Genomic DNA, 19,984 nt, shown 5'->3' with positions numbered 1-19,984 from the left:
CATAAATCTCTGGCAAAAAAATCCCCTTTTTTCCCAAGGTTTATACTTTTAATGCAGGCAGAAAATGCTACACCAGATTGAAATCCTTGGAACCACCAAATTATGCTTGCCCAACTCAACAGCTCTGATTAACATTTTAACCTTGTTTCCATTAAATACCAATAAAGTTCAGAAGAAGGGGACAATTACATTTAATCTAAACCTATTTCCTCAGAGCATTACAGACGTTGTCCCTTGCTCATTTTCAGTTTTGGCTCATAGGATTTTGAGCTGGAAGGAAGCTGAGAGATCTCTGAGTCCCTTCCAGCCAATCATCATTTTATAGAGAAGAAACCCAAGGTTGAAGGAGGCCCCACTACTTGCCTAAGGTCACAGAGAGAATAAAAGGCAGATCTTTTGAACCCCAAAACAGTGATCCCATTGTACATGCCCATGTTGTCATTCCATTCCTCATTTCCAACAGAATATAAGTTCCCTTAAGAGAGGCACTAGTTCATTTCTGCCTCTATCCCCAGGACCTAGCCCAGTGTCTGTCTATTCCTGGGTGCTTTATAAATCCTTTGAGTTTGAAAATCACATGGATTCTATTTCTAAGGATCAGGAACCTATCACTGGAACATATACTCTAAGACACTTGCAAAGAAGAGAAATTTTGTTGAACTGAATTGTGATATTCCCCTCAGCTATCAATCATTTCACAAGAAACAAAACACTCTAATAAAAATAAAAGTGGCCTTCCAACAAGGTCTGAGTGGCTGCTTAGACCACCATCTTTTAGGTTTATGAAGTTTTGGGATGCTGATTATTTCAGGTATAGAATATATGAAAAATCCCATGGCTGTTTCCAACTATGTTTTCAAAACAACTCAAGTATTCAGACTTAGTAATTTTAAAGAGGAGGAGGGTGCCGAGGGCTGAAGACTGAGGGAAAGTGGAAGATTTTCAGAGATCTTCACGCCACAACCCAAACAGGGCCAGAGTACAGAGCTTTCCGTGAGAGATGCATTAATAAATGTGGTGAAGGTTTCACAGATTTACGTGGTTAGGGATGGACATGGTGGCTTGTTCCATTACATGAATGAAAGGGGGTGGGGGGGGGAGAAAAAGAGAGAGAGAGAGAGAGAGAGAGAGAGAGAGAGAGAGAAAAGAAAGAGGAAGAAAAAGGAGACAGAAAGAGAGAGGAAGAGAAAAAGAAGAAAGAAAAAAGAAGAAAAAGAAGAAAGAGGGAGAGGAGGAGGAAGAAGAGGAAAAAGCAGAGGAGAAGAGAGAGAGAGAGAGAGAGAGAGAGAGAGAGAGAGAGAGAGAGAACAAAGATATACTTTACCATCCCCTGGAATGATGCGGAGGGTAACCGTGTTTCCAGCTTCCTTGATTAAGTTGACAATGTCTGAGTGGGATTTGTTGGTGATGGCACATCCATTCACAGCCAAGATCCGGTCTCCTACTTTCAGTTTGCCACAGCGGTCAGCAGGACTCCCTTCAATTATCCGACCTATTTTGTGGGGCATGGCCACACATGCATTTCCTGCTTTTGTAGTGAGTTTTTAATTTTTAAAAAAATTATGTGGGAACATAGTGAAGGAAAGAGGAGAGAAAGGATTGAAAAGGGAAAGAGAAGGTTAAGGGTTAATTAATTAAAGCATCAAGCAAATGTTATTAAAGGAAAGTTTCGCACTGATGGGTCAAAACATTGGCAATTCCATGGCAAGGAAAGCAAGTATAACCATGTTAATCCTGTCACTGACTTCAAATCTTCTGACTAATGACAAAGATTGGGTAGACTGCACTGCCCCCAGCCCCCCACCAACTGTGGAATAACTAGTGATTACTAAAATACTTGATAGTATATGATATTAACAATAATGACAATATTGGGCCAATGGCTCATTTATACACTATAGAATGGCAACTGAATTTTCTCACCATCTTTATGTTACTATCTTAATTCTCCCTCCAATTTGACCATATATTGTCCAAGATTCTGCCAATGTTTTGTTCTTTCTCCATTTAGAAAGATCATCACTCTATGTCTGACATGAAACCAGCACCACAGAAACCCACTCTGAAAACACCACATGGATTTAGAGGCAGAAATTCTGTCTTCAAGGTAACATAAGGTGGGACATCCAAGGGCCATTGTACCATCCCCAACTTTTGTGGGACTTCTCACAAATGGTCCCTGTTCAGTCATCTCACCTTTTAAGGAAGGCTCTTTCTGGTTAAATATCTCTAAAGTTTTCCTCTCTCCCCATCCAAAGAGGAAAAAATAAATAGGAAAATAGAACATCAACTCAAGGGAATGCAAAAAAAAGGCAATATTTGAATGGGTTCAATACTGGACCAACTGTCTCCCAAAAGTCCCATAATCTAAGACTTCTGATTTTCTCAGAAATTGCCTATCTTTATTTCAGTAAAAAGAGATAATAAATATTTAAGTGTGGGACTTATTTGGCATTGGGAAAGGCTTTATAACTTAGCCAAACATAGGCAATTGATTCAGTGACAAAATGAGGTCTGGTAAAGAAAGATCTGAATTTAGAAAGGCCAAGGTCAGGGTAACTAAGTGGCACCATTCCCGGAATCAGGAGCACCTGAGTTCAAATCCAACCTCAGACAATAATTACTTAGCTTGTGTGATCTTGGACAAGTCACTCAACCCCATTGCCTTCAAAAAAAACAAACAAAAAGAAAAACAAAAAGAAAAGCCAAGGTCATCATAGCATCCCAGACTGTTCCTAGAGATGATGACTTTTGTCTTGTCACTGAACTGCAATGACTCTGAAGGAAAGAGTGAGGCTGATGACTTTGTGTAACTGCCCCACTAAAATCTGAATCATGTACAAGTCACAATATCCAGTATCACTGGTCCTCTCTGGGAATGAAGGAGGAACAAGAACAACAGGCCAATTGATTCTGAGGTGAAATTGTAGATGTGGGGCAAAAAAAAATGTGACTAGAATGTAAGCTAATTAAGGGCTTGGCTGTCTTGAATTTGTCTTTGTAGGACCACTGGTTAGTGATGTCAACCATAGAAAGCCACCTTAAAGAATGATGAATAAAACCATGTATATAGTTGGATCATATGGATTTTCAAAGAGGATTTTGCCTATAGTTTAAAGAATTTGTTTTCCTGGTACCTTTAAAGATATTCTATCAGTTGAGCCTTTCTCTATAAAAGGTAGAAAGGTTATTAAGAGCAAGAAGGTCAAGTGAACAGATATCCCCAGTGCCTATCACAATGGCTGGCACTTAGGTGCTTGTTGGTGGAAAATTTTCATCAAAATGAAAATGAATGGGTATGTTTAAAGACACATTCAAAAAAAATCTTTGAATGTCAGCAAAAGCAACCTGTGTTCATGTCATGAAATGGAAAAACACTAGAATCACACTGGCGGTGGAAACAGAAAAGTAGCACCCTCTTCCTTCCGGCTCAAAGTCAAAGTCTGAAAGTTCTAAAGATTACCCATGTGGGAAAGCTCTAAAACAGCAGGGGTGTGGATATGGTGAGCATGGTGTAGCTGAGGGCAAGCTTCTCATGCAAAGCATTAGGGGAAAGTGTGATTTATTCATTGCAATAGTCAAAGGAAAAGAGTTTGGTCAAAGTACATCAGTGAAGAAATTCATTCATCATTATAATAGAACATGGTGCCTGCTTGCCAGGATTCTTATTCACTTATGCCTCTAAGGCAGAAAGAAATGTTTTAGAATTCTGAGACCTCTATAAAAGTGTGTATGGGGGGGGGGACATTATCTGAAGGACTGTCTAGGAGAAAGTCAATGGAGGAATGTTTCTGGATTTGGGCTCATTGGGAGCATTTACTTCTGCAAGATGGGATCTTTGATGAGAAAATTCCCACTGTGCCTGGGAGTGCTAAGGGACAAGCAGGGATAGCCTCCCTGCCCCATCTTCTATATCATATAATAATGATAATCACATCAGTATTATCATTAACAATTATAACTAATATTATGTTTTAAAAATACATTATAAAGTATTATATATGTTAAATGTAAATTTATTATATATTATAATATATCTAAGTATATATTATATAAGGACATTATAAAGTTTATAAAGTATTTCACATGTAGCAGACAAGAGACTCTCCCTGTCCACTCTGTTCGGTCATCTCACCTTTTAGGGAAGGCTCCTTCTGGTTAAATATCTCTCTAAAGTTTTTCTCTCTTTTCCTTCATGGAGGAAAATATAAATAGGGAAATCTAACATCCAACTCAAGGGAATGCAAAAAAAAGGAACATCTGTATGAGTTCAATATTGGACTAACCCTTTCCCAACAGGAGACACGTGGCCTCCCCCTTGCTTCTCCACACGTGGTTTTTCTTCCCACCTCTAAACAAAATGAGTAATCAGAAAGTTGAAGGGGGGGCAGCTAGGTGGTGCAATGGATAGAGCATCAGCCCTGGAGTCAGGAGGACCTGAGTTCAAATCCATCCTCAGACTCTTAATAATTACCTAGCTGTGTGACCTTGGGAAAGTCACTTAATCCCATTGCCTTTCAAAAACAAAAAAACAAAAAAAAAACTTGAAGGGAAGAGAGATGCTGTCATATGGATGGTAACTTTATTGTTGAGTGGCTGATTTGTCCAGTCACTGTTCCCCACAACTTATGGACTTGACCATGGATTTTTATACTTATGGGCTCCATTCAGATTTTTTTTTAATGTCATAGAGCATTCCGTGGCCAGATTATTTTAGGAAATGGTGCTCCTAAGACCTTGAAGGTGGTTTTTAGTCTGAAGAATCTGAGCAATAAAAAAAAAACAACTGTGATTTCAAGTCATTTATCCATAATGTTAGCAATTATTGCTTTTAAAGTGGTTAAGCAAGTGTTGTTTGCCACCCTGTGCTCATTACTGCAAACACTCTCGTATCTTGCTGACTCATCTGTTTAAGATGAGTTTAAAAAAATTAGTACAATGGGGAAGCAGTGTGCCAGAGGTGAGACGGGTTGATGTTTTATTCCACTACTGAGAAAATACTTAATTGGGTCAATATGCTAAAGGTAGCAAGGGGCGCACACTGCTGATGGGATCTTTTGTCGCTGCACTCATCAGACACTGAGGGTTGGGGGTAGAGTCTAGTTGGTGGATTATCGATAGCCGATCCCAGCTAAAGGCAGCCTTTCTCCTACCCTACAGAGATGCCCTGCTCTCCCTGCATTACTCCCTCTCCTCAATCCTAATCAAAGTGGAAGCTAAGGAAACTGGAAGCCATTGAACTGGAAGAAACATTAGCTGGAACAAAATATTGGCAGTTCCAAAGCTTACAGACAGTTTGGGCTCCAAGAGTCATTTGTAAGTCAGCTGTTCAAGTCTCCAAATGTTTTTTCCAATAGACACACTGTCTTTAAGGTTGCTAAGCAAGTCTACCAAAAAAATTTCCTATTTAACTCATAATATTCCTTCCATTTTTTTAACGATCTAGAGAGAAGTCCTAGTGAGGAAATTATTTCCACCCATGCAGATGGGCAGCTCATTTGTAAGTTAGAGTTTTATAGCGATCTAGGGTAATAAGACGCTAATTTGTTGGGTATCATGGAGCTAGTATCCATCAGAAGCAGTAACTAGAGCCAGGTCTTCCTAACTCACAGGTGAGCCTCTCTATCATCAAGCCATGGTAACTCTTCACTAACCAACATTAACAACTCCAGGGAATCTAATCCCCACGTGGAATGATGCTTCTGACAATCTGAATTTGAAATCGCCCTCTCCCATCAAGCATGGGAACAGAGATTATTCCAACTCTAAGCCATTGGGAGCAGCTCTGTTGGCCTTGGGTAGAGGATCCTGGTAGAGCTGAAAAGGTTGCCTAGGGATGGGGGAAAAGAGGCTGGGGCTTGGGAATGGGGTCAAGGAAGAGATAAGGATCCTGGAGAACTAGGGGTCTTGGGCCTCTTGGAATGGTTATAGAGTTGAAACTGGAAGGATCTCAGAAGCCAGCCCACCCCATGCCCTCATTTTAGAAATGAGAAAACAGAGGCTCAGGGAAATTCTTTGGCTTGTGGCCAAATAAATGGTAAATCCTGGAAATGGGATTTGAATTCAGGATCTCTGATTCTAGATTCACATTCTTTTCAGAGACACTTCCCAAGGCTTTACAGTAGCCCCCATCATCCTTTTTCTTTATTTGATAGTCTCAAAGGTTTATCCTTCTTGCTTTTCTCTTTACTATAGTCACTGATTTTTACTTTTAATCAGGATTCTCTCCTTCTCTGTCCATTTTTTAATAACAAAACATAATTTTCTGCCTCTAATGACCCTCCTCATTTCTCCCTCACCATGGGTCGTGTAAGCCAGAGTCAGACCTGGAAGAACTAGAGAATCAAAGACTTCTTGAGGGATGGGAGAGAGGAAGGACATTTGAGAGCCTAGTTAAGGAAGGAAAGAAATGTTTCTGTGACATCCAGAACCCTGAGATGAGGAGAAGCAAAGCGTCATCTTTTCTGCAGTCATCTTAGAGAGTTGCCTGGGGCGGGGGGGGTGGCAGTGAGAGGCTCATTGACTTCCATGGGGTCACACAGTCAATATGGGTCAGAGGTATGATTGGAACCCAGGTCTTTTCTTTCTCCTAGTCTAATCCTCTATCCATTCCATCAGGTTGTCTCTCAACAGAAGAGAAGACAGATCAAGAAGAAAGGGCAATTCCTTGGTTCTTGGCCCTCTCTGACAGTAAGGAATGGGAAAATTTCTCAGTTATATACTGAATTCATCCTGATGACAGGTTGGGGACCCATGAAATTCTGGGATTTTCTGTACCTCTAGTTTGTTCTACTCTACTGGTAAAGATTATGAAGAGTTGACTTAATGGATCACTTTTCAAGGAGGGTTCCCTAGGCTTTGCCAACCTTGCCAAATTCCAAACACTTCATAAAAGATCCTGTGCTACATATGGGTGGAGAAGAGGGGAGTGGGGTGAGGGTGGGGAGAAATGCACAATGGGAACACTTTGGGAAAGGGAAGGAGGGATTCAGGCCATGGATTATTTTTTTTTTACTCATTATATTGGGGGATTTTGGGAACCAAAAGCATTTCTACTTGTCTCAGGTATACCTGAATGCCCCTGTGATGCTATTACTAGTGATAAACTAGAAAAGACATCACTAGAGGCTTTCCCTGGACCAATGCCCAGAAACAGTCATTGTTCTGGAGAATGGCATCTTACCCAGATGTGTGGCGCACACACATTCTTAGGAGGAGAACACTTCCTAAATCAATTCAATTCCAAAGTAAGAATTTGGTTCCCTTCAGTGAGGCTCTTCAATGGTAATTTTCTCCAATATACTAGAGGGCTCAGTGAGAGAGAGGAGCTTGCTCACATGGTGCTTACCAAAAGTGGTCCCTGCCTCTGGCCTGCTCACAGAGGAGACGATGACAAAGCCAAAGCCTTCGTTCTCCCCCCGGCGGATCTCCACGTCATAGGGCTGCAGCACTGTGCTCACCACTCCACTGCCACCACCGCCACCACTGCCAATCCCGCTGGTGCTGCCACTGCCCGAGCTCACAGTGTTCAGAGAGTTCTGGCTGCCCTGGGGGGTGCGCTTCTCCTCCGTCAGAGAAGCTGGTTGGTTGCTGCTGTGATGAGAAGATGCTGGGGAAGGAACTTCATTCTCTGCTTTGGGGACTGAAAAAACAAAGAAAGATACTTCTGAGACACTGCCTTTCTTCCTTCCCTCCTTCTTCCCTCCCTTCTTTCCCTCCTTCCTTCCTCCCCCTTCTTCTAGCCTTCCCTCCTTCCTTCTCTTTCCTTCTTTCCTTCCTTCCTTCCCTGCAGTGAGGATTCCTCTCTTAGATGGGTTGGATGAGAAGATTCTCCAAAGTCCCTCTCACCCCTCCAATTCTATGCTTCTGTAACTACTATTAACTAGGAAACCTGCAAAGGTTTCCACTAGGAGGAATTTAAGAATTCTAAAAACTGGAGGTGAGGAGGGAATGCATTCCAATTTCAAAGAGCAACTGTACAGAGTAATGGAGAATGTCACATATAGACAATGGCAAATAAACAGTTAACTTAGAACTTAAAATGTGGTGAGAGAGAATAATCTGGAATAAGTCTTCCCCTTGCTCAAAATTAATATAATCCAAAGGTTAGGTGGAGAGTGTTTCCTATCACTCCTGGCCAGGGACAATAGAAGACATGGTGAAGCTCTGTTTCTCAAGTATGGGTCCCCTTCACTGACAGGTAGCACTACATAAATGGTAAGAAACCACAATCATTTATATTTGGTCCAGGACAAGTCTAAACCTCTCATCTTCCTCATGAGACTGCCATGGAGAACAAACAAGATAATGTGCATTAAATGATCTAGAAATCTCAAATATTAGAGAAGTGTTAGTTTGTCTTCGGATTATTCCTCTTAATATTTACCCATCACAGAAGAAAACAAGAGGAGGGTCTGGTCTTCACACAAACCCTAACATATCCTTCGCCCTCAGATTAAAGTTTCCAATGAATTCCAGTCCATCTCTAAGGACTGTTCAGTGTATAAGGCAAAAGGGAAATAGCTCAGATGGTTGGATCTGAGGAGTCCTGCCCAAGGAAGATAGCTGAGGGAGGAGAGCTACTTTCCTTGTTCCTTAAGGACCTCCTCTGTGGCTCAGCAAGCTGAGGATTTCTAGGAAGCTAAATTCATATTGGAATTTTAAGTCTCAGACTTTGGCCCTAAGAGATTTGAATGGATCTATGTAGGATAGCTGTGCCTATGAGCTTCCTGGAAGCTCTTTCCCTCCCCTCCAAGGTTAAGGGAATGATTTCTTCAGCAGCAAAATCAATCTCCCTTGAAAACCCTGCTATTGTTTATAGTTCCCTCTATCCCTGAGTGAAAGGTTGGGCAGGGCAATGGACGTGATGGGAAACATATTTGGCATCAGGATACCTGGGGTATAATGCTGCCTTGTTCTGTGGATAATCATTCAAACACTAATTTCCTCATCTATAAAATGGGATAATTGCATTTCCCTTCCTCAGAGGGGAGAGCTGCAAGGAAAACACTTTTCCCAATCTTAAAGTGCTCTACAAAAGGCCAAATGGGATAGCGAATAGAGAGGTGATACCTTGAGGCCAGAGAGACCTGGATTTTGAGTCATATGGACTATGTGACTATGGACAAGTCACTTCACTTTTCAGGGATCTAAGAATTTCTCCAAGTGTATCAGCTGCAGAAATGTTTTGGTAGATGGAGATTTCTCATCCAGGAGTCCCACCCATTTCAATACAACCATAAGTCCTGCTCCTGTTCTTATAGTGCTAAAATACATGAGTGGGATTGTAGTATTGTGGACATTGTTGTTCTGTTTCAAGATTACACAAAATCACAGATTTAGAATGTGATGAGACCTCAGACTCCGTCCAATCTACCTATTATTTTAAAAACAGGCATAGATGGGCAGCTAGGTAGCGTAGTGGATAAAGCACCAGACCTGGAGTCAGGAGTACCTGGGTTCAAATCCGGTCTCAGACACTTAATAATTACCTAGCTGTGTGGCCTTGGGCAAGCCACTTAACCCTGCTTGCCTTGCAAAAACCTAAAAAAAAAAAACAGGTACAGAAGGATTAAGTCCCTTTTTGTTATCTGTGTGAGAAACTCTCAATTTAGAAATTTCTTGAGATTGGCATCACCTTTATCTGAGCGTGGAGAAAGTGTATTCTTGTCCATAGTCATAAATCCAGTCAATGTCAGAGGCAGGATTTGAACCCAAGTCTTTGTGACTCCCAAGCCAACTCTGGATCCATTCTTTTACATTTGCCACCTCCCCCCTGCTCCCCCATAAGCCCCATTGGGAACTCTAAGTGAACCATCTAGCCCAGTTCCTTCATATTCCAGATGAGGACATTGAGGAGCAGGGATATTAAGTCACTAGCCACAGTCCCAAAGAATAAAGATGAGAGTAGGCAGCTAGGTGACATAGTGGATAGAGCATTGACCCTGATGTCAGGAGGACCTGAGTTCAAATCCAGCCTCAGACAGTTAACAGTGACCCAGCTGTGTGGCCTTGGGCAAATCACTTAACCCCACTGCCTTAAATAAATAAAAAAAATTAATAAAAAAAGATGAGAGTGGAGATTTTGAACCTGTTTTTATTGATTCATTACATTAATATTAACTCAGCAAATAGGATCATGCTGTTTTTAATAGATCCATATATATATAAATTAAAAACTAATTAATTTGTACATGTTATAAATCTAAAAATTCCCAGTAATAGCACAGACAGGAAGAATAGTACTTTGATGAGACTTTTGGATAGGACATTGATTCAGGAGCCCCAGCTTTGTTGAAAAACAATGGTAAGTGGCAGTCATATTTGAACTCAGATCCTCTTCTTTTTTAGGTTTTTGCAAGGCAATAGGGTTAAGTGGCTTGCCCAAGGTCACACAGCTAGGTGATTATGAAGTGTCTGAGGCTGGATTTGAACTCAGGTCCTCCTGACTCCAGGGCCAGTGCTCTATCCATTGCGCCACCTAGCTGTCCCAAACTCAGCTCCTCTTGACCACTTCAGTCTTCCTCCCTGCTGTTTCTCGGGTTTGATGCTTTTTAGTAACTCTGAATGCATATCTCTCCAAGCTTCAATCTCCTTTTTTGGTCACAAAAAGGCTGATAATATTTGCCTATTGTATTTCAGTGAGGCAAGAAGTCTACATGTCTAGGAACTATAGAAATACTCTTATTATGTTGGGGCAGCATATGACTTCACTCTTATTCCAAAAGATCTGTAGAGGCCTCAAACAAAAAATACTATTTTGGTCCAGAGAGTGCCCTACCTTTTCAGTTTAAAATGCCATTAACCCATCCCTCCAAACATTCAATATGCAAAAAAGTTGGTCAATTAAACAGGAGCAAAGAAGAAGAGCATCTCATTATCTCCAGGTGGCCTCCACCTGCTTTCACCTGTGAAACCTTTGACCAAAATTGAAAGAGCAAATCTGTCAGTGTTAGAGTAAGACCCTTAGTTTCTAAAAGGTTAGAGACATTACATCTTACACAGAAGATTATAGGATTGAGAGCTGAAAGGGGTGGGGAGAGATCACCTAGCCTAATAACTCAATTTTACAACTAGGGAATCTGAGGTCTGACTTGCCCCAAGTAAAGGTGGTCAGGATTTGAACTTGGGCCTTTGGATTTTTTCTCATCCAAAGCAGCACTTACTAAGGATTCCAGGATGTAGGTTTCTCCCTTGCGAAGTCAGTTTTCTCCAGTGAAAATTGAACTATGCCTTTGGTCATTTTGTCCACTGTGATGCTTGCTCATCTAGCCTTTGTTTATGAAATGAGACACCTATGGTATTGGGGACACCTTTCCTTGCTATATAAGGAAAGCAACCCTTTAATATGGCATGACAGCCAGGGACAACAAAGGGAGTCTTAGTGCAACTGTGAGGTTTTGTCCCCATGGGTTTATTTTTTTTATTTTATTTTGATTTCTAATTTGATATCACACTTTTCTAACTTTCATGATGATCTTCAAAGCCCACTTAACACCTACCTCCTTCTGCAGTGAATTATCATCAAATGAAGAGGATGACTAAGTACTATCAGTCAGCATGGGGGAATGGGGAATATATATTCAATTAGCCTCCCCCCCCCCCCCCCCCCCCCCCCCCCCCCCCCCCCGCTATAGAAAATGCACTAAAGCCAGGCTAAAGTACATTTAGCTGACAGTAGTTTGCAGAGTTGCAGGAAAGCAAACCATCTGGCAATTCTGAACTTGACCAAATTTGCCAACATTTGCTAAAATAGAGGCAGATGCAAGGAAAGATGCTTTCTCTTTTTCTCTGAAGACAATGAAAATATAGGAGGGCACCCAGCTTCTGGTAGCTGCGACTTACCTGCATAGACCACTTTACGCCGCACAGTGAGGTTGACGTGGCCTTGCTTGGCGGCTTGCTGCATAAGCTGGACCACGAGCTGGTGAGATTTTCCAATCACTGGTGTCCCGTCAACACAGATTAGCTCATCTCCAGATCTGAGGCGACCGTCGGCATCAGCAGCACCCAGAGGTACGATGTGACCAATATAAATCTGTTAAGTGATTGGATGAGGGAATGGATGGAATGTAAGCCAGCAAGAAGGTCAGCCCTGCATACAGCAGATCTTTCCTATAGGTTTGTTGAGTAGAACTGATGAATGGATTTAATGGAAAGGTTGGTGGATAGTAATCCCCAATGAAGTCATCCAAATTTTCTAAGCCTGTCAAGTAAGGTGATTGGGGTAAGTGATGTTTAAGGTCCTTTCCAAATCTTAATTTGGTCCACAATTATATGAATGATGTAGAATTTCTTTCTTTTTTAAATCAGAATTATAATATATATATATATATATATAATATATACATATATATATATATATATATATATTTATATATTTGTTCTCCCTTTATCAACTCCTTTTTTTCATTTAGTCATGTGAAAACATCTTTAATCATAAAAATGGAATTGGTCCCTTTTGGACCACTCCATGTCCCGATCTCAAAACCATCCCTTGAATATCTTAGTCCTATAATAGGTTGTTACCTTTTTAATAAACTCCTTAAAGTCCATTGCCCTACACCTTCTCTCCCATATCACATGCAGGGATTGCTTAGTAAATATTGCCACCTTAGTGAAAATTTGTTTTAGTATAGTGTTCATTTTCATTAGACCTTCCATCCATTGATGACCATTCTGACTTTACCTCATTTCCTATCTTTGTTAAAGGCAATTTCTTTGGACTCCATCCCTGGAATTTCATAGCTACAACTTCTCCTCTACTTGTGATGCTCAGGAAGGAACTGCATCATTCTCCAATGACCACAGGAACTTTCCCAACTTAACAAATAACTAATCTACCCCTCGTGAGGAAACCGCAGCAAAAGGTCTGGAACCAGAGGAATGAAAGCCTAGGAATTTCTCCGTACATGTTTCAGACTAGCATAGGTTTTAAGAGGAAATGTTGACAGAACTCCCACCATGTCAAGAAACACTTACAGGCTCTCCAGGTTCATTTCCACCTAGAATTCTAAAGCCAAAGCCCGTTTCTTTTCTCCATAGGAAGATATCTTGTTCTTGGAAATCTGGAACTGGAGAGAGAGAGAGAGAGAGAAAAGGAGGGAGGTGGAGAGAGGGGGGGGGAAAGGGAAGGAGAGAGAGAGAGAGAGAGAGAGAGAGAGAGAGAGAGATTATTTATACCAATAAAAAGGGATCATGCTTTTAAGCCATTTCTCAATTTTCCTCTATCCAAAGGTGAATAAAATTACATGACTAATAAGGATAGCACTTGAATAGATTAAAGCTTGTCAATGCAGACACAGAAGAGAAATGGAGGGACCGTGAATCAATGAAGGCATATGGATGAAAGGAAGCATGCAGGTTCCTAGCAAAAGAGTTAATGCAGGCCATGCTCATAACCTTTTTTAATGGACGGGTCCAAGTTAGATATTCCTTATCATTCTCAAACAAATATTTCTCTGCAAAGCTCTTATTCTGCTTCACTTCTTTTACTCAATATACTCTCTCTCTCTCTCTCTCTGAAGTCAGTGTTGCTGGGAAGAGGGTTAAGGGATCATTAAATCTTTAGCTACTGAGAGTCTGCTGTAACTTAAAAGAAGTGTATCAACTGGAAGTCAGAGTGTCTTGTGAAGTCCTAATTAGTGCATTTAAAATTCTATACTGATTTTTTATTCCTGATTACAGGTGGTGTTTTACAATTCAGAGCCAAAGGACTCATCTTCTGATAAGAAAGAGTGTCAGATTATGAGAAAACAAAAATACCCCCCCAATCCAAAACAAACATGAAACCTTTCCCATGAGTAATCAATGGTCATTATGTCATGTATGTGGCTATGGTCATTATTGCAAAGAAGATGGATTATTGGACTTTGTAAGAAATGATGAAAACATTATCATCGAGCTCCTGCTGCATGAGAAATGGATGTCCTCTGAAATCCTGGGAAATGATGAAATTCCAACCACTGTCACAAGTATCAAATCTAAGTTGCCCTGAAGTACAATGAAACAAACCCTCTATAGTTTGCAATTTGCATGTCTGGCAAGGTCTCTACCTCAATTTGTAAACCAACATTAACTGAATGGAGAGCAGCCTTACCATTTAGTGCTGATAATGTTTTAAATCTCACCTCCAAAAATCAGTAATGCCAGAAGGTGGAGGAAGGGTGGGGCGAGAAGGTGGAGGAAGGGTGGGGCGAGAAGGTGTTGAAACTTTGGTTTGGGGAAATTAGCTTTCACAATAAAAATAACTCCCCTCTTATTGTTCTACATACCCCATTCATGCTCTAACCAAGGGAATGATGGAACCCTATTTCTATTACTCTATTAGGTCTTCTTTAAAAGCATTCATGGCAGTTGTGTAATCTGCAAAATGAGGCGCTTCTTTTGGTGGGGAGGGGTTACCATTTTATTGTAGTGAAGGTCTAAGAGGATCTAAATATTGATTTGGATCTATCTAAATATATAAATCTCTCTCTCTCTCTCTCTCTCTCTCTCTCTCTCTATATATATATATATATATATATATATATATATATATATATGTATGTATATATCCATACAACCTAAAGATTTTTAAGTAACTGAATTGCACGCCATAGGTATTTGGGGTCCAGGAGATATCTGTCTGTTGTATTCTAAATCTGTGAATTGTGGTAGGTGGGAGGAGGAGGCACTGGTGGAAGGGGAAAGGCAGCTGAAGCTGGAAGTTGTTTTAGATGCTTCCTTTTCAATAACTCACCATAGGGTTTAAAATGAAATATGAATTTGGGAGGCAGAGGAATGAGTATTAAGTCATAGGTGGATCTGAAATTTTTGCCTAGGCTAATTTAATACCAAAGAATTACCTGTGTCCTCCTCATTAAAAAAAAAAAAAAGGTTACTTATTTTAATTGCAAGGGCTAAGCTAGAAACCTCCAAGGAATGCAAACCAATGCTACAGCATGAGGCTGTTATAAACACAATTAAAGAAAAATATTGTCTTAAGTTTGCCTTTTTCCATTCAAACTAGCTCATCGGGATGTTTGTAGTAAGAGACTAGTTCTGACAACAAATTAGGAAGAAGTATATCTTTTTGTTTTGTGAACATAACTAAAATATACCATGGAAAATTTCTAGGAGATTGTATGGTTTCTGGAAAAATTCTGGCTGAATCTTTCCAAGGTCAAAGTTCTATGAGATTGACAGTGAGTTCTGCAGAGACCTTCAGCCAGGACACATGTGCTTGGTGGCATCGTTTAACACATGTCCATTTGTCCACTTTATCAAGACACCAAATGTGGCCAGCACTTTGCTGAATACTTCTCATGAAGGGATTGGATATCATATAATGAGAAGCAGAAATCTTGGCATACGTTGTGATTTAGACCAGAGCAACAAAAAGGTTGTCTAAAGTTGTTTGTATTAAGATACTGTTTGTATAAAACACTTTCCATGAAACAGAAAGTATTCAAATGATACCAAGAATGGTCAACACTGAGAACAGGAGACACAAAAACAAACACATACACCAGACACGATACATCAATATACAAAGACTCATTGTCAAATAATCTTTCAGGGCTTTTTCCATAACTTGAACAATATGCTTCTGGAGCATATAAGTCCAATCCTCTCAGGGAATTGAATTTAGCCTAATGTACCTGAGGAAGCCTGGTAGCAAAGTGACTCTTCAATTTACCACTGTCAAACTTGCATTGGGGATTCTCCTGTCCTACAGATTCAGTTCCAGTTAATGAAGGGCTGTATATGCATTTTTGAAGCAACTAATATCATAAAAAAATGACAATTCAAGCACCAAAAGCACCATGCTTCAAGAAAATATGGAGCTATTTGACATTTACTTCTATCCTTTTGAGTCTTCTGAGATTTAGGCCCAGAAGGGACTTAAGAGATCATTTCTTTCTCATTTTATGGATAAGGATGGGTTCCAAAAGATTCACAAAGCTCACAGGATCATAGATTTAAAACTGAAAGGACCCCTACAGTTTTCTTACTCTGTCCTAGGAGGAAACTGAGTCTCTGAGAATTGAAATGATTTTCTATGGCCACTCAACAGGTAATAAGCAACCAAGATGAGATTTAAAGTCTAATTCCTTGACTCTAGGGCTTCTTTAATACCACACTTACATCTCTTCCCCCCCTCTTCCAAACTTAATCATTGAGGACAGGGCCATCACTCAAATCTCTTCTTCATTTCTTAAAACTACAACAGGATTCCATGGCTACATTCCCTCTCTAATCTATCTTACTCATGGCCACTGAACTGAGATCTCTAAAGGACAAATCTAACCAGGTCTTGCTCCTTTTCAATGAATTTCAGTGGCTCTCTAGATACTCTACAATCAGAGAGAAATTCCTCTGTTTGGCTTTTCAAGTTCTTTACAACTGGGCCCTGAACTCTATTTCCAATACTCTTTGCATATTGCTTCCCTCTTTGCATCTCCTGTGTGGGCAAAGACTATTCTCCATTCTTAGAAAAAGCCATGAAAAGATTTCCTTTGGTAATGAGAAGGATTGGACTGCCTGGCTCAGAAGGAGTAGCCCTGAGCAGGTGCTTCCATCCCCAGAGCTATGTGATACACTCACTTTGTAGGACAGACAGATGTGCACCATATTGACAACTCTTGCCTCCGGTCTCTAATTTGCCAATAAGAGATGTGAGGCATAACTAATTCCCTAATTACTTTTTGACATTGTTTCCTTCTCTTTCTCTCCCCCACCCCCCCTCCACCACTTCCCCCGTTATTCAGCTTCCCCGCCAATGCAAGGTAGTGGGAACATCAAACAGGATGCAAGACAATACAGAAATAGAAGTTTTCAACTGGTCTTACTCTTACATTCTCCAAAATTCGTGGAACTGATTTCTCTCTCTCTTTCCCCCTTGCTCAATCCCGACGCAGGCGAAGGTGACATAGCTGTAATATTAATTTTACAATTTTGCAAAACTTAATGTATCTGCTTTCTTTGGAGTTCATTTTAATTTAATTCTCATTGATAAAGGGAATATGCAGTTCAATAAAGAAACTATGCAGTTCAATCACAAAGTACAGTAAAGGTCATAGCTGCTTTGGATGTAAAATGACTTTCATGACACTGAATTAATTTGAAAAGAAGTTCTAAAGTTTTGATCATGAAGTGTGTGTGTGTATGTATTTTCGTTCAGATGTAGGAGGGAGACAAACCAGAATATATATATATATATATACCATTAAGGGTACTATAAAGTAATGAAGGCCATTATTATATTTTTATTAGAGTTCTTATATTACTTACATGTTCATAATTTTATATTTCTAAATAATTTCATTTTAGTGAATTCATCATTTTTCAAACTTTTAAAAAAGTCAACTTGATCATAAGATATAGCTACTTGGGGAATGTATTTTGTAAGGGGATTTGTTTGGGTATGTTGGAATATGTGGGTATGTCTGTTATTCACAATCAAAATTTATCAATAGGTTAAAATAAGGTATTGGTTTCATTTTTTGTTAGTTGCATCCACTGAGAGGACTATTGAACTAGTAAAGGAAATCTCGAATCCTTGTTGGATGGGAATATTCTCTCAGGACTTGTACCAACGTTTCTTTTAGTGAATTCTTAATAGTTGAAATCCAGAGTCAAGTATTCAAGATTTGGGCTGGTCTCTAAGTAGCAACAGATAAAACCCACGTTACATCTAGGAGTGAATTCAGCAATTGTACACCTGGAGGCATGGGTCTCCTGGGTCTGAGAATGATTAGAGTGTTTTGTTAACATGAAGGCTTAAAACATTTTTCTTTCCAACTACTTTGTCTCAAGGCAAAGTTAAATCACAAGATAATTGATATGGGATATTTTTCAAGTGGCCTTAAAAACTAACAAACAAACATTCAATCAAACAAAAATAAAAATACATTTATATGAAAGAGCCCCAGTGCTGTTTTCTAAGAGGAATTGATGAAATTGGTATATGATTAGAAATGAAGTACAAATACTAAAGAGCCAGCACATTTTTTCCAAAAGGTTTCCAAAACTGCTTTACAGTGTTCAACTTTACTTTTAATTAAACATTTAAGCTCTTCAAAGGGATTCATTAACACATCTGCAATTCAGATTAATTCATTCTGTCACTGCTGTTTTGACAGATGGCCATATGTAGGATATGGAGTTTTGCAAAGTTCCAGGCCATGGGAGAAAATGGGATAGCAGATTGTGTTAATCTTCAAGCTAACTTTAATAATAAAATGAAATGGAAGAGGCATCTTAGAAAACAAATTCTCAACAAAAAGAGGGATGATGTGTTACAATGACTATACTGTTGTAGCAATCATGTCATTTTATGTAGAATGTTTTGCCCATTTTAAATGTTGCTTTTTTGGGGGAGGGGAGGGGTCCCAAACCTAGGAGATCCAATGAATTCTATACTGGGTCCACAATGAAAACACATGGAAAAGGGAAGAGAGATAAGGAATCACATTTGGTTAAGGTAACATTCCCCAAGTAGACATTTAGTAATCACATCTTAAAACCTGAACATCCATTAAGTTGTCATTGTCACCTAAAGATTTCGACTCTGATCACTAAATAATAAGGCAATGTTCTTTTTTTTTTTAGCCATCCATTCTGTGGAGGGCTGCAAAAAAGTTGAGATTGAATTATTAATTCCAAAATGGAACCCCTACTTACTGTAATTAATATAAAATAGTAATACTGACACAAGTTCAAGAGAAAAGGAAGCTGTTAGTGACAAAGTCATACTAATTTATTTCCAAGAAAACCAATAAAGGTACTTAGATCCTAATTTCTAATAGGAAAGTTGTTTCTAGATCATAGGTATCACAGACTTTGAAATGATATCTTGCCTAAAAAGTCATGTAGTCCAACTCATTTTACGGAAGAAGAAACTGACCCAGGATTCAAACTTAGGTCTTTAGATTCCAAGTCCTACATCTTTCCACTATTCTATGCTAGGATTAAAAAAAAATGGCCCAGGGTTGTGAATTCTAGTCATCAATCCACATGACCCAACGCCAACACTTCAGAGGATAATTTCCTTTCTGAGTGGATCACATACTGATGCCCATCCAAGCCTGTGTACTTTGCAGCCCAGAAATGAGGTAATGGAAATCTCAATTGAGGCAGAGCCAGGGAACTGAAATGCACCTCTTGAAAAGGGGAGATACAATTAGTTGAGGACACTAAAGTCACAGTGTAATGACTACCCCATAGAAAACCTTCCCTCTAAGTTCTGTAGCACAGTGCTGGCTGATCGAACACAGGAGTCAGTGGAAAACTTTCTGAAATCAAAGAGGAATCTTATCTTTGTCTGACTGTGGATATTTGAGCCCCTGACCTGAGCTGATGAGCTAAGGGCAAATGCGGATGTTCAGTTTGTAAAAGAGAAGACTCCGGGGGCAGGGCTAGAATTAGGGAAATGATCTCTGTCTTCACACATATGAAGGATAGTCACAAAGAAAAGATTAGGCTTGTTTGGTCTGGCCCTATGGGGCAAAATCATTGGGTGGAAGTGGCAAGGAGGGAAACTGTTGATGAGCAACACCAGAAAGTAGAAGGTAGTGATGGGTTCTTATCCACTGGATGTCTTTTTACAAAGGCTGCACATTCACTTGTTGGAATTGCTGCAGAGGGGTGCCTTTGTCATAAATTTGACTAGACAACTCTTTCAATTCTAAAATTTCATGATTTTGATGGATTTTATTTGTACAACAGTAACACTGAAAATCAAATACCAATTTCCGATTTGTCAAAGTCTTGGCAATAAAAAGAACTCAAATTCATATTGCAGTTCTAAGATTTGGAAGTCCATTTCTCTCAACTCAGAGAGGTAATAATTATTGTGATAGGATCTAGACTTATGATTCCACTGATCTAGGAACTTAGTTCCCTCTCCCAGAGGAGGCTGGCATTTTCTCTGTACCTTATAGCCCCACAGGATCTATAGGATCCCACAGTTGAGAAATGTTGAAAGGACTTCATCCTCAAT

General features: G+C 39.8%; 1 protein-coding gene across 21 annotated transcripts in view; it reads right to left on the bottom strand.

The window, feature by feature from the left end:
• The window catches only part of MAGI1 (membrane associated guanylate kinase, WW and PDZ domain containing 1), a 682,760-nt gene that overhangs the window by 19,644 nt on the left and 643,132 nt on the right, over positions 1-19,984 (bottom strand). For 11 of the 21 annotated variants that reach the window (XM_074198792.1, XM_074198809.1, XM_074198788.1 and 8 more), the window contains 5 exons: positions 16,839-16,916; positions 12,982-13,073; positions 11,845-12,037; positions 7,349-7,642; positions 1,325-1,528 (listed from right to left, as the gene is read on the bottom strand). In XM_074198792.1, the coding sequence (XP_074054893.1) occupies positions 1,325-1,528; positions 7,349-7,642; positions 11,845-12,037; positions 12,982-13,073; positions 16,839-16,916 (861 nt within the window). The remainder of the gene's footprint in view (positions 1-1,324; positions 1,529-7,348; positions 7,643-11,844; positions 12,038-12,981; positions 13,074-16,838; positions 16,917-19,984) is intronic. The other 10 variants (XM_074198793.1, XM_074198808.1, XM_074198789.1 and 7 more) reach the window with 6 other exon arrangements.

Source organism: Macrotis lagotis, chromosome 8 (genome assembly GCF_037893015.1).
Source record: "Macrotis lagotis isolate mMagLag1 chromosome 8, bilby.v1.9.chrom.fasta, whole genome shotgun sequence".
In the NCBI taxonomy this organism is placed as follows: Eukaryota; Metazoa; Chordata; class Mammalia; order Peramelemorphia; family Peramelidae; genus Macrotis; species Macrotis lagotis.
The sequence above is the reverse complement of the archived record's forward strand: the minus strand, read 5'-3'. Positions and strand labels throughout refer to the sequence as shown.